At 44.5% G+C, this 13307-nt stretch overlaps 1 protein-coding gene across 11 annotated transcripts in view; it reads right to left on the bottom strand.

The window, feature by feature from the left end:
- Positions 1 to 12953, bottom strand: part of MORC2 (MORC family CW-type zinc finger 2) — a 60017-nt gene extending 47064 nt beyond the window's left edge. For 4 of the 11 annotated variants that reach the window (XR_015277827.1, XR_015277828.1, XM_086856398.1 and 1 more), the window contains exons 1-4: positions 12292 to 12953; positions 6238 to 6291; positions 4730 to 4764; positions 3690 to 3758 (exon numbers count right to left, since the gene is read on the bottom strand). Coding sequence is in view for 8 of the 11 variants with exons in the window: in XM_086856398.1 (XP_086712524.1) it covers positions 3690 to 3758; positions 4730 to 4764; positions 6238 to 6291; positions 12292 to 12941 (808 nt within the window). In the remaining 3 variants the exon portion in view is untranslated. Of the gene's footprint in view, positions 1 to 3689; positions 3822 to 4537; positions 4640 to 4729; positions 4765 to 6237; positions 6292 to 10844; positions 11912 to 12291 lie in introns of all 11 variants that reach the window. The other 7 variants (XR_015277829.1, XM_086856400.1, XM_086856401.1 and 4 more) reach the window with 5 other exon arrangements.
- Positions 12954 to 13307: the final 354 nt, after the last annotated feature.

The raw sequence follows: 13307 nt of genomic DNA, 5'->3' as shown, positions 1-13307 counted from the left end.
TCCTGATCCAGGCCAGGGGCCGTTGGCCTTCTTGGCCACCAGGGCTCTCTGCTGGCTCATATTCAGCTGATGTTACCAGTACCCCCAGGTCCATTTCTGCCTGGGCACTGTCCAGCCACACTGTCCCCAGCCATGACTACAGTGTCAGCTGTACAGTACAGCTGTTTACAGTACAGATGGCTACAGCTTGAGTACAAATGTATTCTGATCCTGAGACCACACAACCCAGAGTGACCATTAAGACAGCCAATACAGCACAGCCAATACAGAATGCAACTGCAGCAGGAATCAAACGATCAGTTGACAAACACCAATTTTCAGAAATGAGGAGTTGTCATTTGGCTTGCTAATCAGAAGTCATCAGAGCGCTCAAATTTGACCAACTGTCTCACTAGAACTTTCTGTTTTCAGAGCCTGCCAGATGAATCTAGAATTGCCCAAGACAGAACAAGGCCCAAGAGAACAGCAACAAGACAGAGTAACATAGAGATTGTGTTACTGGAACAGTTAACTTGAGCCCTTCAAGCTATTCCCTCCATTTATAAGTGCCCAGATGCAACTGGGTTTATTCACTCATCATCCCTAGATGATGCCTCATCCTGCCTCCAAGCCATCCTTTCAGTTGACCTGGCAAGATCCCATGCTAGCATGGGCTCCAACAGCACTACAGCAAATCATGGAGCTATTCTTTTTAACATGTCAGCTTTATGTACAATAAAAACAATTTTTAATTGAAGTTACCATGCACAAAAATAAAACACGCCCACGATCCATGATTTCTTGTTGAAGCAAGGTCTATATAAAGGGAGAAAAGTCCAATAAAAGGTTTTCTGCTGACATCGCTTAAAGTCAGATAGGAGATCTTCAGCATATCTTTAAAACTGGTAGACCCTGCATTACAAGAAATTAAAGCTCAGATCCCTACAGCCAGGGATGGAACCAGAGGCCCATGAAGGGAGTTTGAATGAAAGACTCCTTAGGTGCTTCTGTCCATGCTGACAGAATGGTGCAGCACACAGAACTTCCACCTGGCTGCCCTTTGTCAAGCATCAAGACAGTCAACATGAGTTACATGGTATTTGCCATATACAATGCACAGTGCTGTGAAATACCTCTGCAACACACAGTATCTGCCATTCTTTACTGAGCATTTCAGACTATCAGGATAAAATTCAACATTTAGCTGAAAGATTAGACAAAAGAAGCCACTTAATAGCTGTCCTGGGTAACCCAAATATTGTATTCCATACCCATCTGTGCCTAAAATTGATTGTCTCTTTAAGACCATACCTAGTGGTATGGCCAGAATCAGAATCACAGGGCTGGGGGTGGGAGCAGGAAAGTGTCAAACTCTTTAAAAGTTAAGGCACTCTGGCAGAGCTTTCTCTCATCTCTCATAGCTTTTGCCCACGGCAGAGGCTCTGCTTTGGGTTTTTTTCTTCCTCAGTTTCTCTCTGACCTCCAAAGGGGGTCAGTTGCATATACTGATGGAGCTGCTGCCACCAGAGATAAAATGCAGGGCTGCCATAATTTTCCCTTTGTCTCCTCACATGCAGTTGCCCGTGGCAAGCATCATCTTGGGGAGAGGGGTCACTTTACCATTCTGAATTTCTCTTTGTTCCCAGGGAGTCCATGAGATTTAGCAATTTTGTATCTAGTGATTATTTATTGTTATTTTGCACCTGTTGCTGTTTTGCTTGTTAGTAAACTTACTTTTTCACTTATATTTACACATATTAATTTCTTGTGGAAAGGGAATGGTTAAAGCTAAAATAGCTCAGTTCAGAGCATCCCCCTTAAATTATCTTAAGCCAAGACTATAGCCAATATTTAAATCCCATTTTGCCACAAAAGCAGCAATTCAGAAGCAACAACAGTATAAAAGCTGCCATGAAAGTCTGTGGCATTAGAATAGACATCTGGCATCTTCCAGAGAAACACACAGTTTTCAACACAGGCAGAAAAGGTTGTATTTCGTCTCCCTGATCCTACAGATTACAAGAAGGCCACACTTCAATCTCAGAGTTTTTCTTTATGGATGGAGCTTTATTGTTTCCTTCAGTTACACTGGTGGCAGAAAAGTACTCTCGGAAGACCTGTTCAGCATTCTTAATTGTATTCCAAAGAATATACAGAAGGTACCTAGACTTCAAACCAATTTCCTTTATGGAAGTCACAAATCTGTGTATCAAAGCACAAATTAAATTTAATGAAATGCTTCATATTTGTACTGGTTTGGGCTAGGACAGAGTTCAATCTCTCCATGGTAACTTGCATGGAACTGTGTTTTAGAGAAGAGTGTTGCTAATACAGAGGTTTCTTCATTAGTGCTGAGCACAGCTTACACAGCATCAAGGCCTTTTCTGCTCCTCAAACTGTACCACCAACAAGCAGACTGGGTTGCACAAGGAGTTGTGCAGGGACATGTCTGGGATGGCTAACCCAAATGACCCAAGGGATATTCCAGACAATACCATAAAATCCCAGAATTGTTTGGATTATAAGGGGCCTTAAAGACCATCTTGTTCCACCCCTTGCCATGGGCAAGGATGCCTTCCCCTAGACCAGGTGGCTCCAAGCCTCATGCAATTTGGTGTAGGTGCTTTCTAGATAAAGCTGGGGAAGTAGGAGGAAGAGGAGGGGCATGTGAGGCCTTACATCATTTACATTCCTAAGCCACTGTTTCACATAATGGAGGCTTGCTCTCCTGGGGATGGCTGAACACTTGCCTGTCCATAGGAAGCGGGGAATGAATTCCTTGGTTTACTGTACTTGTGTGCATGGCTTTTGCTTTCCCTATTGAACTGTCTTTATCTCAATCCATGAAATTTTCTCACTTTTTACCCTTCTGATTCTCTCCACCATCCCAGTGGAGGAGGAGTAAGCAATAGTGAGGGGCTGAGTTGCCAGGTGGGATTAAACAACGAAAATTTCATAAGAGGAACTTAAAGTACTGAAGAATCAGCGCAAAAAACATTAGTTGTTGCTTATTTTCTTTGTTTTCTTCAAATTCACCTCCCAATTTCACTGCCCTGTACAGAGCTCCTCAAAGGATGATTTACCAGTCCTCAAGACTCAAAGGTTGACAGCACGGCTCATTGATGCTAAATAAAAGCAGAAAAGCTTTTAGCTTTCTCCTGGCTAGATACAACACTGATTTACACCAATATTTACAAGGCAGAAATACATTTGTTATATTCTTCTCATATTACTAAAATTTTATGTTGCCTAGTATTGATCTCAGACAATGTCCATGATGAAACAATGGCAAACTGTTTTCAAAGCAGAGCCTTTAATTTCTGCACACCTTCTGGTCAGAGCTGAGATACACTGATCACCTGGCAGCCAGATGGGGAAAAGGCTTATGCCATCAAAATGCTTGTTCCCCTTCTTGCTCCACTATTCTCACTTCAGCCCCAAGGCCAACTTCATTTTACTGGGAAACTTCAGGTCAAGCTGACCCAACCCTAATGCAGCAAAACAATTTTCTTTTGACCAGATTAGCTTTCTGCAATGGAAAAGGTAAATGGTTTGCTATGTAATATGGCGTGAAAGAGCTACTGGAGAGGCAGGAACGTGTATACAGGCATGGAACATGCCCTCTTCAATGGAACTAAGCTGTTAATTCAACTGAAACCATAACATGAAACCTCAGCTTGCAAATGCAAGTATAACTTTCTGTCACTTACTTGAATCCATTCCTGTTCCATCATCCAAAAAACATAGCATGAATCCACCTCGCAGGTCCTCTCGTCGCTCTGCAAGGGAAGACTTACTCACTGCTCCCATAAGCAGAAGTTAAAAGTTCCACAAAATGGGATCTGTGTTAACAACCAAAGTAACACAACAAATGGGACTTTTACACCTGCAATATGACTAAGCTGTAAGAAAGAACACCAGATTTTTGTTACAGAATGATTAATCACTTCTGTACTACAAAACTGTGTTGTGTCAGTGTAGTTTTTTAGCATCCATTAAAAACAGTGACTTCACTGTGATTTCGCCTGACCTCAGGTGAAGGTTGACTTAATTGCTTCCCAAAGATATTTGTAAAAGGTACCCCTTTTTGAAAGACAACAGGCACTATAGCACAGAAGAAATGGTAGAACAATAGAATTATTCCAGTTGGAAAAGACCCTTAAGATCATCATGTCCAACCACAAATGTAACCCAGCTGAGTTCACTAAACCAGGTCTCAAAACACTAGATCGAGACATTTTTGAAATATGGGTAGACAGTGACTCCCCCACTGCCCTGGGCAGCCTGTTCTAGTGTATGACTACACTTTCAGTGAAGAAATTTTCCCTAATATCCAATCTAAACTTCTCCTGGCACAACTTGAGGCTGTTTCCTCTTGTTCCTGTCACTTGTTACCTGGAAGAAGAATCCAATCCCCACCTGGCTGCCCCCTCCTGTCAGGGAGCTGTAAGAGTAATAAGACCCCCCTGAGCCTCCTTTTTTCCAGGCTGACTCCCCCCAGCTTCCTTAGCCACTTCTCACCAGACATGTGCTTCAGCCCCTTCTTCAGCTCCCTTACCCTTCTCTGGACATGCTCCTGCCTCTCAATGTCTTTCTTGTCTTTCTTGTCTGGAGCAGATCAGTACCAACCCCAGGTTGCATAAGCACCCTTGCTCTTATTCTGTCAAGGACAACAGACATTTGCAGCCTAAATCCAAGGTATCTACTGACTTAATTGCTGACATGCAAGGAAGCAGCAGGAGTGACTTACCAGTATAAATGTCTATTCTCGTGGCATCTGCATCTCTACAAAAAAATAAAACCACAACTATTATTCAAATGTTAAACGGAAATGAAGCTAAAAATCCAGGCATACAAAAGCATTTCCAAAATAACTTGGCTGCACAGATCAAAGTCCACAGAGGCCTCAGAGTCATCACTGACAGAAAACGTTTTCCTACTTTATGTCTGTTTGAACCTAAACTTGAGCATAAGACATTGCTGGCACACAAACAGTTCTGGTGACAGTAAGTAGCACTGGCATTCTAAGAATTCTGGGATTGGGATTGGGAATCAAATGAGTACATGCTTATGAGCTCCCTCCTGTACAAAGGAAACAATGCCTATAGTTTTTCTGTCAAGCTGCCTACAAAAGGTTTAGTAACTCCACATAAAGCTTCATCCCAATACATTTAAAGATTGTTACAGGAAACTGTCATTACAAGATCACTGAAGTGAGGCCCTTCACACATGGCATCCTCCTTTGTATCTGAAAGTACAGCATGTACAGCACTACTTCCCTCTTCTCAAACCAACCTTGGTTTGCTGACTAGATGCCTGGAGCTGTAGCGCTGTAACAAAATCCCACTTGGCAAATGCCACAGCCACTTTGTTTCAATTTAGTACCTCCTGCCCAGCCAAGCTACAGTCTTCCTAGAAGACAACCTCTCTATAAGCAAGAGGGGAACCAAGAGGTGAAGGGAAAACCACCCTCAAAGACCCTACTTTTTATTACTTGTAGCAACACTGAACACAGCACCAACTCTCTAAGGCTTGCTCGAACACACACACACACAGAGCTGATTCTCTAAACAGAAGCTTTCCAGCTCAAAAATGCCCCAGTTTCAGCACCTTACATCACAAAATGCACACTGTGACAAATCACATTTGAGAGAAAACAATCCTAAAATATTTCCACAGTGTTTCATGAAAGTACTTCCTGCAGCTCAAGAGAAAAGCATGCAAAGCTTGGGAGGCTGCTACAGCAGGGATTCCCCACACACCCAAGAGAGGTGACCCAACACCTGCAATTTCCAAAGACCATATCTCCTCAAGCGTCAAAATTCCTTTAGCTGTTCTTGATCTGTTTTTCAGCATCCCACTTCTGATTTGATTTTCATGTTTATTGTCATGTTTGATACTATGACTATTTAGATATCAGAAGAGTCACAGCTCCTGTAATATTTTAGCCATTTCTTTACACAGAAAGGCAGTTTTTTCTTTAAATCTATCTTGTGTCTGCTATCAATTTACTTTACAATATGAGTTGTTTCAGGATTCATTCAAACCTGTCTTTCCAGGAATAATTTATTTTATTTTAGGAGCTTGATGTGCCAGTGTAAGAGGAGCAAGTGAAATATTCATACTGAATTGTGGCACTGTCTTCTATTTTCTTGCAAAATCTACTAGAAGTGAAAATTGCTTAAGATCAACTAATACATAGGTGAATTAAATCTTAACCAAAGTTACCTCAGGAATTAGGTAGCCTCAGGTACATACCTGGCGTTATCTACAAGTTCTGCAAGGGCACCAAACAGGAACTCATGGGTAGTTCTGCAATGAAACACAGAAGTCAGCAGAATTACATCAACACTTGAAAAAAGAGAGACCTTTAAATAAATGAGAATCTCAACTACATTTTAAATAAATCCAGTCAAATGGGTACAACACTATGGTCTGGCTGACAGCAGACTAGGAATGAGTGATTTCTGTCTGCTAGAGGCAGCCATGCATGCTGCTCCAAACTGCAGCTCACTATGGTCTAAAACATATCACAGCTACACAGACACGATACAGAACATGATGATCCAATGAACCAGCCTATGACCCAGTCAACAGTTCATGGAAATCCTTATTCACCACACTGACAGATCTTTTCACAGCAATTAAATACTGCTTATAAGTAAATATGGCCAGATGAGGATTATCATAGAATCACAGAACAGTTTGAGTTGGAAGGAACCTTAAAGCTCATTTCATTCTAATCCTCCTGCCATGGGTAGGGACACCTTGCTCCAAGCCCTGTCCAACCCAGCCTTGAACACTTCTGGGGATGCGGTAGCCACAGCCACTCTGGGCAACAAGCCATGAACAACATTATGAACACGGTGTGTCTCCCCGCTGCACACAGTCCCATGGCAGAAGTTATTTGTGACAGAAAAAAGCTTCCAGATCCTAACATCCAGCAGATGCATCTGCTTCTAATCCTGAGAAAGACTCCATTGTACCATGCCACCTTCATAACTTAATGCTAAAATCATGAACCCAGCTATTACTTCAGCACAATCTCGAGAGACATGTTTAGTTTCCAGCCTCTTAACTGCCACCTCTTATAAGCAGCTCCCATTTGGAAGCCATTCGTTATATGCCTCTACATTGAAAGAATTGTGCCCAAGATGACAACCTAACTTCAAAATCTAACAATTATTTCAAACATAGATGAACCACATCCACCATAATGTTAACAACAAAGACGTGGAGAAACAGTTGATGGGATTTGCTCCTCTAGGTTGTTCAATGAAGAGACCAAGACCTCAGAAACTAGTTTTATCAACATGTTTCTGTTGGCACAAAACGTTCACGTATAACCTGTTCTCACCACTACACAAAAAGACCAACAGGTGACCAAAGAGAAGACATTTGTTCATATTTTCAGCTTTCCAAGAACAGACACATAGGTACTTCCCACACATAAAATATATAGCTGTCCACATTGTTAATAACCACAAAAGAAGCTTTCAATACCCATCTTCAGCGTGACCACACTGAACCATCAACACAGTTCCAGTCAGAGGAAAACACATCAAACCTTCAAAGTTATCACTAAAACTACAACAAAGATTTCCGTATCTTCACTGTCCCACAAAGATAAGATCAATGAGAACTGTGTTTAGAAAACCATCTACAAATCAGAAAGCTTCCACAGAAACACAATCTCAGTGTTCCTTCCTTTGAACAGGATTTCCTGCTGTCCTGGTTTCAGCAGGGATAGAATTAATTTTCTTCTCAGTAGGTGTTACAGAGTTATGTTTTGGATTTAGTGTGAGAATAAGGTTGATAACACACCGATGTCTGGTGGCAAGCCATGCATATCCTAAGTCAAGGACTTTTGGGTGTCCTACGCTAGTCAGCTATACAAGAAGCTGGGAGGGGATGGCTAGGGCAGCTGACCCAAACCAGCCAGAGAAATATTCTGTACCACAGAATGTTCTGCTCAGTTACAGCTCCTACAGGGAAGCTGGCCAGTAAGGGGACAAGTTGGGCATGGGTCAGTGGGTGCTGAGCAATTGTACTGAGCATCACCTGACTTTTGGGGCTTATCCCTCTTTCTCTTTTTCCTATTATTATTGTATCTTTCTTCACTCCAATTTTTGAACTGTTCTTATCTCAGCCCATGGGTTTTAGCCTTGTTTGATTCCACATCCCACTGGGGAGATGACTGAGCAGGTACATAAGACTAAAGATTTCAAGTGTTCTTTTGAGTTTACAAGTGTCTATTCAGCTCCACAGGTCAACATCACAGAAGTTTATTTAGGAAGTAATCCATAAGCAAATGGATGCTTCAGCACTAGTAACTATGCTTCCTGAGCACCTTTTACTCCACAATTTTAGGAATACTTCAAAGAAAAGATGCAAGTAGGAGAAATAAGGATTTCCAAAGAAAGATGCTAGAACAAAACAACTGATAACACAGCTATAGATGATAAGAAAGGCAAAACATAACATCTCCACATAGCCCAACACTGTACTGATCTCAGCCATCTCCCAAAACTACTTCTTGTGCTGACACAAGCAAAGGGAAACTGTGTTACAAGCCAATTAAATTCACTCCAGCTATTTATCACTAACAGAAATGAATATACAACTCCTAAGTAGACTTCAAAGTCTTCTACTCAATTCATGAATTTGAACACACTTGTCAATATCTAACTAATGTCCCATGAAGTGCTTTGGCCTGATTCAATCAACTAATCTCAAACAAATCCCATGGTCTTCCCTTACAGTCCAAAGTGCCTGAAATACTTCACATCCATCATGATCAACCAGTGACCATTTCTCACACCTCCCCAAACAAAGTTTGGGATTATTTTACTTGCAAAACAACTATAAAAAAACAAGACAAGTTGTTGGGAAAATGAAGTTCATCACACTTTGCAAATAACTTGCAAACACAGTGAGTTTATAGGCATCATCAGAGGCAACAACAACCTGCATCAAAGCATCCAAAATTCAACTATTACTACCACACAATGGGTGAAACAATGTAGAGAAGGGAGGAAAGTATCATCAAAATCCATAGTCTCAACAACAGCCCATCTGCATAAAAAAGATCAGCCCATCTGCCTGGACCATCCCACAATGTGCATCTTCCACTTGAGCTCCATGCAGAGCTGGAGGCTTGACAATGAACAGAACAGGCAAGTCCAACACTGGCAATTTATTGAAACATAGGAGCAAAAGGTCAAGTTAGACAGCTCTAAAATACAACCAACTTCAAACACCTCTACAAAGAATCATTTGGAGTAATGTCCCAAGGGAAGAAAAGCTTGTTTAGTGAGCAGTTCCTACAGGAACGTCCTGCTTGAACCAAGTCAGACTCCAGACCCTGCAGACAAGTACCTAATTACTAATGAGAGACTTGAGAGTTCACTTTTGTTCTGGAGGGTTCATCTGGGAAAATGTTTCATTTTGGCACATGAGTGAGGAACAACAGCCATTCTCTAAGTAATGCAATCTGTTTCAGGCCAAAACAGACAAAAAACACAAGAGGAGGGAATTTGGGGGGTAGGGAGATACTTGGTCTGTTGGTCTGTTATTACTAGTTTTCCTCAAGTCCATCGTTTAGTCATCTTGAAGTCTATTTGAGTGACCTTCTTCCACTCCAGGAAGAAGTTCACTCAATTCACCAGGACAATTCTAGTTACACAACACTCAAGTTACAAGCTAAAGGCTACCTACTGCTAGAAGACAATTTCAGGTCCTCAACTTTGAACAAACTCCTTCAATTTTTTATTATAAATATTCAAAATATGCAAATACAAATTGGCTGGTCTCATATTTTTGGCATCATTTCAATAAATAACTTTGGAAGTATCTTAAGGTAACAGCATTTAATTGTTAAGGCAAATCAATGTGAAGGCAAGTAGGTGACTCTGGAAAGTCATAAAACAATGCACATGTAATTGTCATGTGCTTATGCATACTGATTTTCATTCTAGGATCTAAAAGAACTTTAACACAGAAATATAAGGGTTATAATAGACCTTTTAAAGGTCATCTAATCCAGCCTCCAGCCATGGGTAGGAACACTTTCCACTAGGCCGGGTTGCTCCAAGCACCATCCAACCTGACCTTGGATACTTTGAGGGATGGGGCATCACCACTTCACAGTCTTCCTTAAATCTAGTCTGAATCTACACTCTTAAGTTAAAGCCATAACCCTGTGTCTAATCATTACAGAATCATTACTGAAAAGTCTGTCTCCTCTCAACTATTCATCAAGCAAAGCTCTTGGAAAAGCACAGTGATATACAGCAACTGAATCAAATCACGTAGATGCTGGAGGCTCAACTCAATGTGCCATCATACATGTAAGCATTAAGTGGCTATTGGAAAGATCGGCTGAAGGTCCTCAAGCTCAGGGACCTGATCAACTGTCTCCTGTAAAGTACTTCAGACCAAGCACTCTAAGTTAGACATACAGAAACTTTTCTGAAAGGTCTTAAAAAGGAAAAAAAAACCAACATGGTTTTCTTCTGCACCCTAACAGCCAGGTATCTGGTCTTTCACTGCAATTTAAAGAATTTCTACCTCAACTATGAGAACACCCTTAGCACTGAACTAAAATTTATCTAAGATGGGATGGTGTTCCTCAGCAAGAGAGAACAGTCCAAAAGCCCAGTCTCCTCTATCAAATCCCTATGTTTGCCTTGGGTTGATTTGGGTATTTGCTCTTTCTCTTCTTTGTTAATTCTTTTTACTGGAGGAGCAGGATACATTGTTTGCTTTGTGTTACTTTGGTGCTTTGTTTTTATAATGACTTCCATTACTCCCATTGCCATTCTTAGAGAAGCATTTGACTTATGCACTGATTCCTAAAACCTCACAAGGCTCTTTGTTCACGATGGACAAGAGGCTCTGGCTTATCCAAGCATTAGCTTCCAGCTCTTCCCAAGAATTCGGTAATGCAGGTATAACTGTAGACATGCAGCACACCACAAGCAGACAGCAGCATAACCACAACGGCAATATGAAGTAGCTTTAATATACTTGAGAGCAGCAGCAACAATTCAGTCTTTTCTACAGCACAGGCTTTATCTTCTTATGAAGATGGACAGAGTTCTGGAGCTCTGCAGGCAAACACAGTCTGCTGACAGAGCACTGCAATCATCTGCATGGTCTTCTAATCCATAAAAATCGTCTTCTGGAGCTGGACATGAGAATTTCACAAATCAAAAACAGCACCACAGCATGACTCAATATTGTCCATCTTCAGGCACCAGACTGTTCACTCCATATGCAACTGCTACTAGCCAAGCTAGAGAGCAGACCCGAATGTGACATGAAGCCATTATTAGGTTTATTCCCCTGTTCAAAGCCCATTACTTTCCTGATTCTGAAAATAAATGGATTGCAATGGTCTTGGTGTATGTAAGTGAGATTAGTCTTAACTGCTCTTGTGGATGTATCTCATTACCAACAGAACCAGACAAAAATACTTAGAAACCAAGTTGCCCATGTTTCTATGCCATCTTTGGACTGCTGCAGACTGCTGTGATCCTCCACACATTGAAAAGGGAAACAAAAAGATAAACTTGCACTTTATTTGTTCTTCAATTGATGGATAACAGTAAGTCAACACTTCCACAGAACATCAGCAGACAATCTTATGTCGGTGACCCGCTGATCAAAATGAAGCAATGCCAAGTGGTTCCACAGAGTTCTTCCAGCTTGGGCAGAACAAGCTCTTTCATCTCCTCTATACATGGCATTACATATACATGGTGTAGGAGCAGCAGGCAGTTGTTGATGGGTGCCTGACTCTGCTAAGCACAACTTCCTGATGGCGCTTCCTAGACATACGCTCAGAAGAAACTCATTTTAAAAAATGGCTTTGCCTCTTCTTCAAGAGGTGTTATTCTGGGGGATTCACTGGCGACATGCAAAAATCTGACTGGAAAAAGAGTATCATAATCCTGTTAAAAATAAACCTGCAAAACACTCAGTCACAAACAAAGCCAGATGCTGCAGAGGGATGGTGGCCGGCATGGCAGCGTACACACACTGCTCTGCAGAGGTCCGGCCGTGCGGGTATGGTTGCCCAATGGGCTTCCCCTTTCCTCCCGGCGACTCCTGTCCCCACACACCGGCTCTCTGAGACCCGCGGACCTGCCCACGGTACAACAGCCGGTCCCCAGAGGGACCACGAGGCACTCGGGCCGGGGGCTGGTCAGCCCCACCGGCCTGCGTGGCTTGGGCCAGGCCCATTGCACTGAGCCGGTGCCCGCAGCTGGCCAGGTGCCGCGGGCCCGCCCCACCTCAGCCAGTACTCACGAGTTGGTGTGCAGGTATTCGAAGGTAAGCTGGGCTCGGTTCAGGCTGCTGTAATTACCCAGGGACATGGCGGCAGTGGCCGCCATCGGGCCGGGGCCCGCGCCGCATGCACCGGCGGCCGCGCGTGCCTCGAGCCCTCCCCGCCCCCTGCCGGTCACGGTCCCCTCCGGGTGAGCAGCTGGCACTGCGCTGCACTTCGTTGTGCCGCGCCCCGCCGCCCCCTCGCGGTACGGTACGGTACGGTGCGGTGCGGTGCGGTGCGGGTGCGGATGCGGATGCGGGTGCGGGTGCGGATGCGGGTGCGGATGCGGGTGCGGGTGCGGGTGCGGATGCAGATGCGGGCGCCGGCACCGGTGCGGGCTCAACGGCCCGGGCCCACTTTGTCTCCGCCGCGGTGGGATCGCATCGGGCGCCGCAACTGCCCCCGCGGGGTGGAGCCACGCGGCTGCCACCCATTGGTCAAGAAGAGACACGTGCTGCAAGTGCCCCGGCGCGGCCAATGTGGGCTGTGCGCCGCCGCGTGATGGGAGCGCGCGGCCGGGCGGGAGCGGCGGAGATGGGTGAGTGCGGCGCAGGTGGGTGAGTGCGGCGCAGGTGGGTGAGTGCGGCGCGCGGCCGCTCCGGGACCCTGTTTTTCCCCCAGGTTCCATCCCGGCGGAAGCCGAGTGTCTCAGCGCCGTGGGAGCGGCCGCCGCGGCCTCCTAAGGCGGGGGAGCGGGTGTGGTGCGGCCAAGCTGCGCGGTGAGGCGGCCCGGGAGCCCCGTCAGGCCCTTGGGCGAACTCGCCGGAGCTGGGGGGGCTGATCGCCGCCGTGCGGGCGGCATGCGCGGGGGCACCAGCTGGCGGTGACTGCTGGGTGCTAGGTTGGAGCGGGTGAGGCCTGCCGGTCCCGAACGTCGGGAATGGCCCCGGGACGCATCTGGATGTAAGGATCCCGCCGCTGAACACTTACGGAGGCTCCGCGCGGGTTTCGGCGGCTGCCGGTCCTGCTGCGCTGGTGAAGGCTCTGGGCAGTC

This window comes from Cyanistes caeruleus, chromosome 18, assembly GCF_971803275.1.
Source record: "Cyanistes caeruleus chromosome 18, bCyaCae1.hap1.1, whole genome shotgun sequence".
In the NCBI taxonomy this organism is placed as follows: Eukaryota; Metazoa; Chordata; class Aves; order Passeriformes; family Paridae; genus Cyanistes; species Cyanistes caeruleus.
This window is presented reverse-complemented; position numbering and strand designations above follow the sequence as displayed.